Below are 12,531 nucleotides of genomic sequence, written 5' to 3'. Positions count from 1 at the left end.
CACACGGTCTAGACGGGAGCACGTGGGTGCCAGCCGGGAACGAGCACACGGTCTAGACGGGAGCACGCGGGTGCCAGCCGGGAACGAGCACGTGGTCTACACGTGAGCACGCGGGTGCCAGCCGGGAACGAGTGCACGGTCTAGACGGGAGCACGTGGGTGCCAGCCGGGAACGAGCACACGGTCTAGACGGGAGCACGTGGGTGCCAGCCGGGAATGAGCACACGGTCTAGACGGGAGCACGCGGGTGCCAGCCGGGAACGAGCACGCAGTCTAGACGGGAGCACGCGGGTGCCAGCCGGGAACGAGCATGCGGTCTACACGTGAGCACGTGGGTGCCAGCCGGGAACGAGCACGCGGTCTACACGTGAGCACGTGGGTGCCAGCCGGGAACGAGCGCACGGTCTACAGTGAACACAGCGCCAGCTGGGAACGAGCGCACGGTCTACATGGGAATGCACGGGCGCCAGCCGGGAATGAGCAGGCAGTCTACACGTGAACACGGCGCCAGCCCAGGAACAAGCGCGTGGTCTACACGTGAGCACAGGGGTGCCAGCTCGGCGACCAGGTGTGTAGCTTCCGTGCGTACACCCACTTGACCAACCCGGCAACCAAGGAGAGGAGAGGGGATGCGGACGGCAGCTGAGCTGCCGCCCTGGAAAGGCTGAGCGGGAGGCAAGGGCCGCCCTGTGCCCACAGGTCTGATAACCCGGACAAAGCGGACCGTCCGTGCCGTACCCCAGCTCCCAGAGCCCCCGTCCTCGCGGGCCTCTGGCCATCCACCAGCTGAGTCAGCGCAGCGCCGCCCGTGGCAGGCAGCCCCGGGCCCTGGGGCCTTCCCTGTGGAGGCGCCAACGGGAAGAAGATGCGGTCCCGACGACTCTATCCTCTCCCAGGAATTGGAAGCAGAGGGGACGCTTCACTCCTCCCGCGAGGCCGGGATCCCTGGCAGGAGGATGGCACGGGTGTGCCCACGTTCTCACGATGTCTCCCAGGGAGGCCGCAGGCCGGGGAGCTGCCTCGGCAGGGAGACAGTTCACACTGCCGCCTTCACGGTTTCTCAGCCTTAAGCCTTGTGGTTTCGTTACCCATTCATGAAGAGCATTTAAATTGACTTGTTTCCTGCCTCCAGAGCCAAGCGCGTGCGGCTACCAGGATGGGCGCACTCTAACACGTGGGCTAACGACGTAGCAGGTTTCGCAGGAGGCTGCTGTACCTAGCAACGTGCAACTTCCCTTCTTTCCTCTAATTCTCTTTAATGATGCAGCATAATTTATATTTGTGTTATTACCAACCAGTGGGTATTTAGGCTAATTTAACTTTATTTTAATTTCCTTATCCTATCTGACCGTTGTCATAAAATAAAATCTTAGAAGTGCAAGGTAAAAGGCTTAAACATGAAATTGTTTTCTTTTATAGAGAATGCCCTGTTGCCCTCCAGAAAGGCTCCCCCCAACAGTGTAGTACTCACTTCTCCATCCCCTCACCCACTTGCAGGTTGCTGGTACGATGGTAGGAAAAAAAAACCTTGTTCTAACTTACACATCTTCGTTGGGGAGTTGGAGAATGAAGTTAGCACGGTCATTTACCTTTTGGTAGCCCTTGTACAAATTGTTTTTCTGTTAGCTGTTTGACTTTTTCTCTTGGTTTGTTAGAGCTCTTTACACATGAAGTCTTGTTTTTCTTGTTGGTTTGTTGCAGTGCTTTACGTGTGAAGGTTTCTTTTTCTTGTTGGGTTATTGGAACTCTTTACATAGGAAGGTTTCTTTTTCTTGTTGGTTTGTTGGCACTCTTTACGTGTGAAGGCTTCTTGTTGGTTTGTTGGTGGTCTTTCTGTGTGAAGGATGACGCCTGTGCTCTCCCCCGCCCCCTTGCAGTGGCTGGCTGGCAGCGATCGGATTCTTCCAGACTAGTGTGGGGGCCGCTGTGATCATGCTGCTCCCGGCCATCATGTTCTCCATGTCAGCCGCCATGATGGCCATCGTGATCATGAAGGTGAGTCCTCCGGCTCCTGGAAAGCCCAGGTTGCTTCCGTGGCCCCCCCAGGTCGTTATGGCCTCAGGAGCCACGCAGGTGGGGTCCTCTCCCCGTCCCCCAGCCCCCTCCACAGGGTCTATCTGCGGTGTGCCCCTTCCCTGGTTCTCTCGGCCCAGGAATAGGAGGACAAGTGCCCGGGAGGGGAGGGGGGTCCTGCTGGGGAGGAGCCGCTGGTGGCCCTCGTGCTTCGGTGGCGCCAGGTGAGCTGCACAGCCCCCGGGAGGGCCTGGGGAGGTGGCGGACCTTGAGGGGCCACGAGCGTGCCGGCCTGGAGGACCTGGGCGTGTGCTTAGGTGTGTGCCATCCAGCACGCCGTGCCAGCCGCTGCCCGCGTCCACACTGATGCCGGGAAGAGAGTAGTACAGCGAGGGACTTGGGGTCCCTCACACTCAGCCGCCCCTGCATCCAGCAGCCTCCCCTCCTCCTCCATTTCCCTCCCCTCCCCTCCCCTCCTCCTCCATTTCCCTCCCCTCCCCTCCCCCTCCTCCTCCATTTCCCTCCCCTCCCCTCCCCCTCCTCCTCCATTTCCCTCCCCTCCCCTCCCCCTCCTCCTCCATTTCCCTCCCCCTCCCCCTCCTCCTCCATTTCCCTCCCCTCCTCCAGCCCCCTCCCCTCTCCCCCCCTCCTCCCCCCCCTCTAGCCCCCTCCTCCCCCTCCTCCAGCCCCCTCCTCCTCCGGCCTCCCCCCTGGGCTCAGCTGCCATTCGTGGCTGGAGGCTCCCGCGTTGGACAGCACCGTTGTGGAAGTTCCCGCAGGCCGTGCTGCCCCACGTGCAGGGGTTCCCGTTTGCCGTGGTGGCTGCATCGCCACGTCTCCTCCAGCAGTGCCGTGGCGAAGGCTGGGCCGCTGGCCCAGGGCAGGTTCAGGGCTGGGCTCCTGCCGGCCTCTGGCCCCAGGTTCTCCTCACCGAACAGCGCGTGGAAACAACGTTCTCGCGTTCCCGTCTAAAGACACTCTCTTCCGCGTGTACTGTCAGTCACGAGGCCCGGGCACAGCTCGGCCCCCGGCAGTCTTCCTGCACTTAGGAACGCTCCGCGGCCCTTCAGTGCTGCGCCTGAAGAAAGCACAAAATGCGAAAAACCGTGGCGCTGCGTAAACCACGGAAAGGGCATAGCAGACGGTGTGAGAGCTGAGGCAAGACAGCGGAGCGTCGGCCGGCCCGACCTCAGCTGGGAACCCAACGTCGGTGCCTCTGATTCTCCGCCGCCCTGTGGACTGCCGAGACGGCGCCGCAGGAGGGCTACGAACAAGCATTAGTACATCGGCAAGTGGCAGATGCGGATCCGGTGGATAATGAGGACCGGACTTGCAGCCTTCCCAGCTGCAGACGCGGCGCCCGTCGGCGACCATGGCCAGCCTGGCGGGAAGACACCGAGTCTCGCGAGCCGCCGGCTCTGGCGCAGCGTTGACACTGGTCCTCCAGGAAACGGCCGTCTCGGCCCTCCACACACACAGTGGGGGCTTTACGGGGAGCCCCGCAGGCCAGAGCCGGCTGGGGCAGGTCCTCGGGTGCTTGAGTCCTGAAGCTGCGACAGTGACCCGCGTTTTCACGGCCTCCCCACAAGAACCACGGGAGGGTCACTCAGGGCCAGGCGGGGCGCCTCTCGGCTTCAGGGGTCCGGGGGGGCTCTGGGGCTGCCTCTGGGTTCATCTGCCCCGTTCTTGGGCCCCTGTGGGCCTCCTAGGGACGGGGTCATGCCGTCACCAGCAGTGAAGCCAAGCTTGGGGAGCAGACTTGGGCCAAGCGGTTGAGTGCCGGCTTCCCCCACCGGAGGTCCCCAGTCCAGTTCCCGGTGCCCCCCAAAAACAACAAGCAAATGGAAAACCAACCTGGGAGCCGACGTGGCTCAGGGTTGAGCGCCTGCTTCCCACACGAGGTCCCGGGTTCGACCCCCAGCCCCGGTACCTCCAAGACGAGTGCGGCTTGCTGCGCTCCCAGCCGCCTGCGCAAGCTCTGGTTTTTAGGGCGCACCTGTGTCTGCGCTGGCTTCCCACGTCCCCTCAGCACCTGGGGAGAGAAGTGGGCGCCGAGTCCAGGCCCCGCCCGCGTGGCTGCGCGCACCACTTGAGGAAGGGAGGGGACGATGAAGAGACCGCGGACCTCCTAGGCGCCGTGGGCGACCCCGGCGGGGTCCAGAGCAGCCCCTGGAGGGAACCGTACGTGGCTGATGCGGCGGTGTCAGGAGCCTCTGCACGGCGGCCAGTGGCCTCGAGGGACGAGGCAGGGGACAGGCTGAAAGGACAGGACGAAAAGCCTCCGAACGGAGCGCGTTCCCCCAGCACCAAGGCAGAGGGAGCGAGAGACCCCCCCGCCCCCCAAGAGCAGGAGGCGCGCGACCCGAGGCGCAGGAAGACCGTGCCAGCCGCGGGTGGAGCGCTCCCCGCGTGACCAGAACCTGGGTTTAAACCGAGCCCCGTTCTCCCGTCCGCCAGCCTTGCGCGGCGCCTAGAAGCGGGATGGGCCGGCCTTCCCGGGGTGAGGGCGGAGGTGTGGGGCGGCGGGACAGGCTCCGCCTGCTGAGGGGACGCCTGGAGACACCCTCGGCCCCTGACGTCCGGCAGGCTCTGTGGCCGCGGGCTCTGCGCTGCGCCGGCCTCAGGGTCATCACACCATGTGTCTCACGGCGCGCTCGGGCTGCGGTGGTCGCGTGCAGGGGGGCCGCCCCGTCCTTGCGGGCCGGGCCGGTCGGGGGAGAAGACTCACGCGCGCAGTCCCAAGCCGGGCCCGGCCTGTGTGCGGGCAGCGCGGCCCCTTCTCTCTTGGGGGCAGGCAATAAACTGCGCTTAGAGCGGTGCCAGGGTCAGAGGAGCCGCTGGGACGGCCCAGCATTCCCCGCGGCCCCGCCCCACAGCCCCCTTTACACGAGAGAGAGACCCTTGGCTGAGTGTGGATGCGCAGATACGGGCACTGCGCACGCCCTGGGCGGCGGTGTCGCGGCCGGGGCTCCCTGGCTCGGCGCGCTCCGTTTCCAGAACGTCCTGCCGGCTCCTGACTGCCTCCGTGGTTAGCTCAAGAACAGCGAGCGTCCCCTTAGAAGCGCGCCCGTCCTCCCACACATGCTGACCTCTCCGTCCACGGCCTTTGCCCCCTCTCTGGCTGCAGGTGCACAGGATCTACCGGGGGGGCGGCGGAAGCTTCCAGAAGGCACAGACGGAGTGGACCACGGGCGCGTGGCGGAACCCGCCGTCGCGGGAGGCGCAGTACAACAACTTCTCGGGGAACAGCCTACCTGAGTACCCCACGGTGCCCCACTACCCTGCAGGCGGCGGCCAGTGGCCATAGAGGGAGGCGCCGCCCTCCGTCCCTGAGGCCCGCAGCCTCTGTGGCGGGCCCTGCTGGCGGCGCTGCTCTCCCCCGCTGGGATGGCGGAGGGGCTCGGGGTGGGGGCCGGCGGCTGTACTCATCTCACACTCAAGTGGCCCCGGAGCCTCCAGCCCCGCTCCCCGCAGGGGACCCTCATGCCCGCATGGCCGGGCCTCCCTGTGCCAGCCCGCGCCTTCCCTGCCCGGCCCCTCCCCGCAGACACCCACCCCTCGCAGGGGTCCCTGCGGCTAAAGGACCTGGCCCCCGTGGGCCCTTCCACAGCCTGCCCCGCGCCCGCACCCAGGAGTGGCTGTGCGCGGCCCTGGGCCAGCGAGAGGCAGGGCCCGTGTCTCCTGCCCCTTCACCTCACGACAGCCCCCCACCCCCTGTCCCCCGGGAAGTCGAGAATGAGGCGGGCAGGGTGGGTGCTGGATTATCCTCCCCGCCCAGGCCGAGGTTCTGGGGGGCGCCGGCTTGGACCGGGGGGCAGTGGTCCCTCCCCAGGACCCCCGGGCGGCAGGAGGGAGTGTGGCGCCTCTGGGCCTGCAGCTTAAACGCGGTGCTTGTGACCACCCCGCTGCGGGAGGGGGAGGCAGCGTTGGGGGCCGGTGGTGGTGGGGGGCGTGGGGTGCCACGTCTGTGCCTTAGGGATGCGCGCAGCCCACTGGGCGCGGGTGGCAGGCTCCGCTTCCTCCCCAGCTGGGCCGAGGCCCCGAGCGCGTGGCCAGGGCCTTCCTGCCGCCCGCAGCCCCTAACACCACGCCAAGGCCTCCCATCCCGGCAGCGAGTCGTGGCGACGTTAGCCCTGCCTGGAATCCTGCTCCCGGTGGGCTCTGGCGGGCTCTGGCGGCGTCCTGGTGCCCGAGGGGCCCTGGCCCGGGGCAGCGGCGCGGGTCTTCTGGACGTCCTTGACGCTGATCCCCGGCCCTGGCCCTGCCCGGGGAGGCCCACGCTCCCCGCACTGGGCGGCCGCGTCCTGCTGTCCTCGGGAAGGCTGGGGACGGGGACCGGCCAGAGCAGGACGCCGCCCAGCCGGATTCCTACATGACATGCCCCGCAATATTAATAAACACCCCGTTTCTGCACCAGAGCACGCGGTGGCTCGCTGGGGGCGTGTGCACGTCTGCGCAGGTGCGTGAGCGTGCGGTGGAGGTGTCCATGTGCGAGGGCTGTGTGCATGTCAGCCTGAGCGGTGGGCCCGCAGGTGTGTGGCGAGTGCAAGTGCAGGGGAGTGTGCAGGTGTGTGTGAGTTCGTACGTGTGGGTGGGTGTGCGCTTATTTGCTGTGTCTACACCTGGGTGTGCGCACGGCTGCGTGCCTAGGTGAGTGCATGTGTCTGCAGGTGAGCGCCCCGGGCGGCCCCGCGAGGACTCAGCGCTGCGCCCCTGGCGCTGGGTCGCCGCCGCCCTGGCAATGCGCGCGCAGCAGCCGCGACCTCACGGCCGCGCTTTCTCCCTCCACTTGGGGACTGTGGCCCCCGAAGTCGCGGTCCCGGTTGTGACCCCCTCAGGCGCCGGCCGCGTGGCCCTAACGGCAGTGCGCCGGACTCCCCCGTCCCGCATGACACACCCGCGCCCTCCCCCCCGTGAGGCTGGGGGGTCGCGCCGTCCTGAGCTGCGGTGACGAGCAAGCCCACGAGGGTCTGGAGGCACCGGGACCGGCTGCCCCGGCTCCAGAGGCCGAGCCCGAGGTCCAGGCGCGCGCTCCTGGGGCTGCCCCCCAAGTCATGTGGTCCCCTGCCCCCGCGGGTGTCTGCGTGCCCCCAGGACGCCTTCTCCAGGGAGACCGCCGGTGGTGCCCCCATTTCCACGCGCCGCCGCCTCGCCAGGTCTGTGCCCGCGGGCCACCTTCTGGGGTCCCCCTGCTGGGGCCCCAGGTGCAGGAGGTTGGGGGAGGCCGGAGAGGGGAGGGCTCGGGGTGGGGGCCCTGGAGCCACCCTGGAGGGTCTGCGGGGCACGGTGTGAGCTGGGGCGAGGGGTGGGGGATGGGGAGAGCACCCAGGAGGGACGGGAGCCCCTCGCCCGTGGAACCATCCGGAAGGCGTGCCACGGCAGGCGCCCTGTGGGGGCGGGGCGCGGCCGAGGACCCCCGCTGCCTGGGAGGCTGCGGCTCGGGCGTCACCCGGTGGGCGCAGCCACGTGGGGCGCGGGCGGCCTGGGTACCGGGGGCTGAGAAGCGCCCCTGGGCTCCACCCCTCGAGGCCAGGGCACCCCCTCCCCGTCGTGACGACCACCACCGTCCCCAGACTCCACCCAGCGTCTCCCTGGGGGGATGGCCCCGGATATGGACGACCACAAATTTTGACCTGGAAAAATTTTCTGGGTGGAAACCAAGAGCTTCAATGAGAATTAGAAAAATATCCAAATGAGAATTAGAAAAATATCCAAGGCCAGCACGGGCAGGGCTGAGGAAGGAAAGCACCGACCCTGGTGACAAGAGAAACCCCCGAGGACGAGGGGGACCGGGCACAGGGCGCCCCGGGGCCCTGCGGCAAGAAAACCCCTTCCCGCTCAGGACTGCATGGGGCCAGCAGGGGTGGCCCCGCACCCGCATTCCTGCGCCAGGGAGCTGAGCGCGGGCGCTGCCGCCGCCACCCTGAGCCAGAGTCCCCCGGGGTGCTGGGGCGGGGCGGGGGGCTTGAGCCCGGCACCCGCTCTCCATCCACCTGCCCCTCCCGGAGGCCAGCCCTCGCCCTTCCCCTGGCGGGGGCCGGGGCAGAAGGGAGCTACCCGCCGTCCAGCGGGTCCCCGCCCGCACCCGGCCACCTCGAGGCGCCCCCCCCCAGCGCCCCCCCACACTCAGCACCTCAGCCTCTCAGTGCCCCCGGCGCCCTGACATCATTCCTGCTCCACCCGGCAGCCAGAGATACCTTTTCCTTCTGAACGGAGACGCTCAGGCAGCCAGTGGCCAGGGGGAGGCAGGGGACCCCCGCCCATCCGCCCCCCACCCAGCTCACCTGTCCCTCCTCTCCTGGTGACCCGGAAGGAGATCCAGCATTTGGGGTCGGCTCCACGGGTACCTCTGAAAGAGAAGTCACCATCTGGGCTTCGGTGACAAATGAGTTCCCATGGGGGCGGTGGGTGGGGCTTCGAGCAACGTCTCCCCCCCGCCCTGGGGGCCCAAAGCCTGGCCCACCAGGCGAGCAGCAGAGGCACCTTCCTGGCCGCGTCCTCCGGTCAGCCTCCTGCCGTCCTGTCCCTCTTCTGTCTCTTCCAAGGCCACTTGTTGTTGGATGCGGCGTCCCCCCCAGGCGCCCCCAGCACGACCTCGTCTTAAGACCGTATTTCTTGGAAGCAGATGTGGCTCAAGGCACTGGGCACCCACCTCCCACACAGGAGGTCCCAGGTTCAGTTTCCGGTGCCTCCTAAAGAAGACGAGCTGGTGTGGCAAGCTGACACAAGGTGATGTGATGACGATGACGCAACGAGGAAGCACAATGTGAGACATAACAAGCAGAGAGCGGAGGTGGCCCGAGTGACTGGCCAGCTACTTCCCACATGGGAGGTCCCAGATTTGGTTTCCGGTGCCTCCTAAAAAAGAAGACGAGCACACAACAAGCACAAAACAACGGGGTGGGGAGAAATAAATCTTAAAAAAAAAAGATCAGATTCCTATCTCAGGTTCCAGGTGGACATATCTTTGGGGGGTCAGTCATCACTTCACCCACCACAGATGTTACGAAAAGCCACCCTCACCGTCACCCCTCGAAGCAGTAATTCAACAGCACCAAATATCTATAGTTCATGCCCAGCGCACACGTTTTCCCAGCTCGCTCCTAAATTTCATTATTATTTTTTTAAGATTTATTTTTATTTATTTCTCTCCTCCTCCCCCCCAGTTGTCTGCTCTGTGTTCTTCTGTGACTGCTTCTATCCTTATCAGTGGCACCGGGAATCTGTTTTTTTTGTTGCATCATCTTGCTGCATCAGCTCTCCGTGTGGGCGGCGCCATTCCTGGGCAGGCTGCGCTTTCTTTCGCGCTGGGCGGCTCTCCTTACGGGGCGCACTCCTTGCGTGTGGGGCTCCCCTACGCGGGGACACCCCTGCATGGCAGGGCACTCCTTGCGCGCATCAGCACTGCGCATGGGCCAGCTCCACGCGGGTCAAGAAGGCCCGGGGTCTGAACCGCGGACCTCCCATGTGGTAGGCGGACGCCCTAACCACTGGGCCAAGTCTGCTTCCCTTTCTTGTTTTTTAAACAAATCAAACTTTATTGATACATGTTAATAAAGCATACAATTCCTCCACAGCGTACGATCGGCATTTGGTATGGCCACGTAGTTGTGCATTCACCGCTTCAATCATCATTCGAGCACATTCACTATTTCAATAATAATAAAAACCAGACCAACGAGAGAGCGCTTCACCTCTCGGCCTCGTCCCCTGCTGCCCGGAGCTGCCGTTCGCGGCTCTCGTGGCACAGCTGTGTATTTCCTAAGTAGTTTTATTGAGATACATCCACACCCCGGCGATGAGAGTGTTTTCCGAGTCGGTCTCTTCGTGCTCCGGCTCGGCCGACTGCCTGGCGCTGCTTCGTCTCCATCTCTGGCCTCCTCTGCCGCTCTCCTCCTGGCGGTTATTTCGTTGAAGACACCCAGTCCCTCCCAGAGCTCCCCACAGCCTGGCCGTGGCTGCCCCCGGGATGTCGCGAGCCGCCACTCCTGTCCCTGTGTCTTCTCTCACTTGCAAGCCGGCTCTAGAGGCCGAGCTGGGTCCGGTAAGGACTGCTCGTTGTATTTTTGTTTTCCGGTAAGACAGCGTCAGAGGACACCGCATTTGGGTCCCGGGACCCCCTGACATTCTTACATTTTCCTTAGGACTGTCGCAGCCTGCGGGGGCTGCTGTGACCAGCGTCACACGGTGGGCTGGCCCCCACGACAGCGACGCGGGGGCTCACGTTTGGAGGCGCGACAGGCGGAGCCTTCTCTCGGGGCCTCTCGGGTGAAACACTTCTCCCTTAGCCGAGGAGCCGAGGCGCAGTGGAGGCTGACTCGGGAGCGCTGCCTCAAGCCCCCTGAGGAGCAGTGACGTTAAATTAGCACTTCAAGTTTAAATTTCTCAGGTTGTATTCCCCCACCTCCCAGGTCGTGGGAAACGACCCTCCAAGAGTGACATGGGGTCGGAGATACTGCTGTGAACTGAGCCTGCCCGTCATCCTCGTACGAAATGACCCCATGGCATCTTCTTCGTCTTCATTGGTAAAGCCAGGCCTGGGCCTGGTTCTCCTAGAAGTTGAATGAGGGACGCGGACGTGGCTCAACTGATAGGGCGTCCACCTACCATATGGAGGGTCCAGGGTTCAAACCCCGGGCCTCCTGACCCGTGTGGAGCTGGCCCATGCGCAGTGCTGATGCGCGCAAGGAGTGCCATGCCACGCAGGGGTGTCCCCCACGTAGGGGAGCCCCACGCGCAAGGAGTGCGCCCCGTAAGGAGAGCCGCCCAGCGCGAAAGAAAGTGCAGCCTGCCCAGGAGTGGCGCCGCACACACGGAGAGCTGGCACAACGAGATGACACCACAAGAAGAGAGACACGGATTCTGGGTGCCGCTGACAAGAATACAAGCAGACACAGAAGAACACACAGTGAATGGACACAGAGCAGACAAGGGGGGGGGGATGGGGAGAGAAATAAATTTAAAATCTTTTTAAAAAAATAAAGTAAAAATAGAAACTTTTTCTACGTGTGGCCTTTTGATTGTACCTATAGTTCATTTTTGCAAACGACCCGTCATCAGTGAGTGATTAGACATTGCCCAGTGCAGCCCCTTCTAACGTTTGCCTCAATCTGATTTCAAAATGTCAACAGAGAACTAGTGCTGCGTGAGCTATAAATGTAGGTTCCATTCAAATTCTTAATTTCAAAACAAATAGACACTTCATTGGGCTTACTTGTCAATCTGCTCCTTTTTTTCCTCCCCCTCCCCCTTGCTCTGCTCTTTTCTGTCCATGTCCATTTGTTGTGTGATCTTCTGTGTCTATTTCTCTTTTTGTCTTTTCTTCTCATCTTTCTCCTCTAGGATTCACCAAGATTCGATCCTGGGGACCTCTGATGGGGAGAGAGGTTCCCTGTCACCTGTGCCTCCTCAGTTTCTGGTTTCTGTTGCGTCTTGCTTTGACTCTCCCCTTTGTTTCTCTTTTGTTGCATCCTCATCTTGCTGCGTGGCTCGCCGCACGGGCACTGGCTCGCCGCACAGGCACTGGCTCGCCGCACGGGCACTGGCTCGCCGCACAGGCACTGGCTCGCTGCACGGGGGCACTGGCTCACCACAGGCACTGGCTCGCCGCACGGGCACTGGCTCGCCCCGCGGGCACTGGCTCGCTGCGGGCACTGGCTCGCCGCACGGGCACTGGCTCGCCGCACGGGCACTGGCTCACCACAGGCACTGGCTCGCCGCACGGGCACTGGCTCGCCCCGCGGGCACTGGCTCGCCACGGGCACTGGCTCGCCACGGGCACTGGCTCACCACGGGCTCTGGCTCGCCTCACGAGCACTGGCTCACCACGGGCTCTGGCTCGCCTCACGAGCACTGGCTCACCACGGGCTCTGGCTCGCCACGCGGGCACTGGCTCACCACGGGCACTGGCTCGCCATGCGGGCACTGGCTCGCTGCACGGGCACTCCTTTACCGGGAGGCCCCAGGGACCAAACCTGGGTCCTCCCACAGGGTGGACGGAAGCCCAATCACTGGAGCCACATCTGTGTCCCTCTGCTTTTATGTTCTAAACGAAAATGCCCCAAGACGTCAATGTCAACCGATCGTGTTGGCTGCTTGACCACGGGCACGTTCCGTTGTCAGTTTTCTTCAACATTTATGGTGTAAATAGTCTGGTCGATCTTTTTATACCTGTTAGATGGGACTTTTCTCTCTTATTGTTCCCAAAAGTGAATACATCGAGGTTATGGTCCGGAAAAGAACAAAATGAAACAAACGGATGAGGCCAAACCGGTGGGACTGGTGTCCTCATAAAAGAGGAGAAGAGGGACAGGCGGCGACCGCCATGTGACGATGTCGGAGGCGCAGACTGGAGGGACGCGTCCACAAGCCGAGGGACGCCGAGGACGGCTGGCAAACACCAGGGAAAGCGCCTTCCCTCGAGCTCGAGGGCGCGTGGCCTGCCTGCACTCCGAGTGCGGACTTCCAGTCTCCAGAGCCCGAGCGATTCAAGTCCTGTCGCTTTAAGCCCCGGAGTCTG

General features: G+C 63.8%; 1 protein-coding gene and 1 long non-coding RNA gene across 6 annotated transcripts in view; both read left to right on the top strand.

Annotated features, from left to right (window-relative positions):
* Window positions 1–6,430, top strand: part of SCAMP4 (secretory carrier membrane protein 4) — a 31,298-nt gene extending 24,868 nt beyond the window's left edge. For all 5 annotated transcript variants that reach the window (XM_012527183.4, XM_012527181.4, XM_012527182.4 and 2 more), the window contains exons 6-7: window positions 1,877–1,994; window positions 5,140–6,430. In XM_012527183.4, the coding sequence (XP_012382637.1) occupies window positions 1,877–1,994; window positions 5,140–5,319 (298 nt within the window). In that variant the 3' untranslated portion in view covers window positions 5,320–6,430. The remainder of the gene's footprint in view (window positions 1–1,876; window positions 1,995–5,139) is intronic.
* Window positions 6,431–7,709: 1,279 nt separating this feature from the next.
* On the top strand, window positions 7,710–11,013 carry LOC131274655 (uncharacterized). The gene is made up of 2 exons (XR_009181961.2): window positions 7,710–10,056; window positions 10,157–11,013. It is a non-coding gene; the product is annotated as an uncharacterized lncRNA (long non-coding RNA).
* Window positions 11,014–12,531: the final 1,518 nt, after the last annotated feature.

The sequence above is a fragment of the Dasypus novemcinctus genome, chromosome 19 (genome assembly GCF_030445035.2).
Source record: "Dasypus novemcinctus isolate mDasNov1 chromosome 19, mDasNov1.1.hap2, whole genome shotgun sequence".
NCBI classification, from domain to species: domain Eukaryota; kingdom Metazoa; phylum Chordata; class Mammalia; order Cingulata; family Dasypodidae; genus Dasypus; species Dasypus novemcinctus.
Note: the sequence above shows the minus strand (reverse complement) of the source record. Positions and strands in the feature narration are given on the sequence as shown.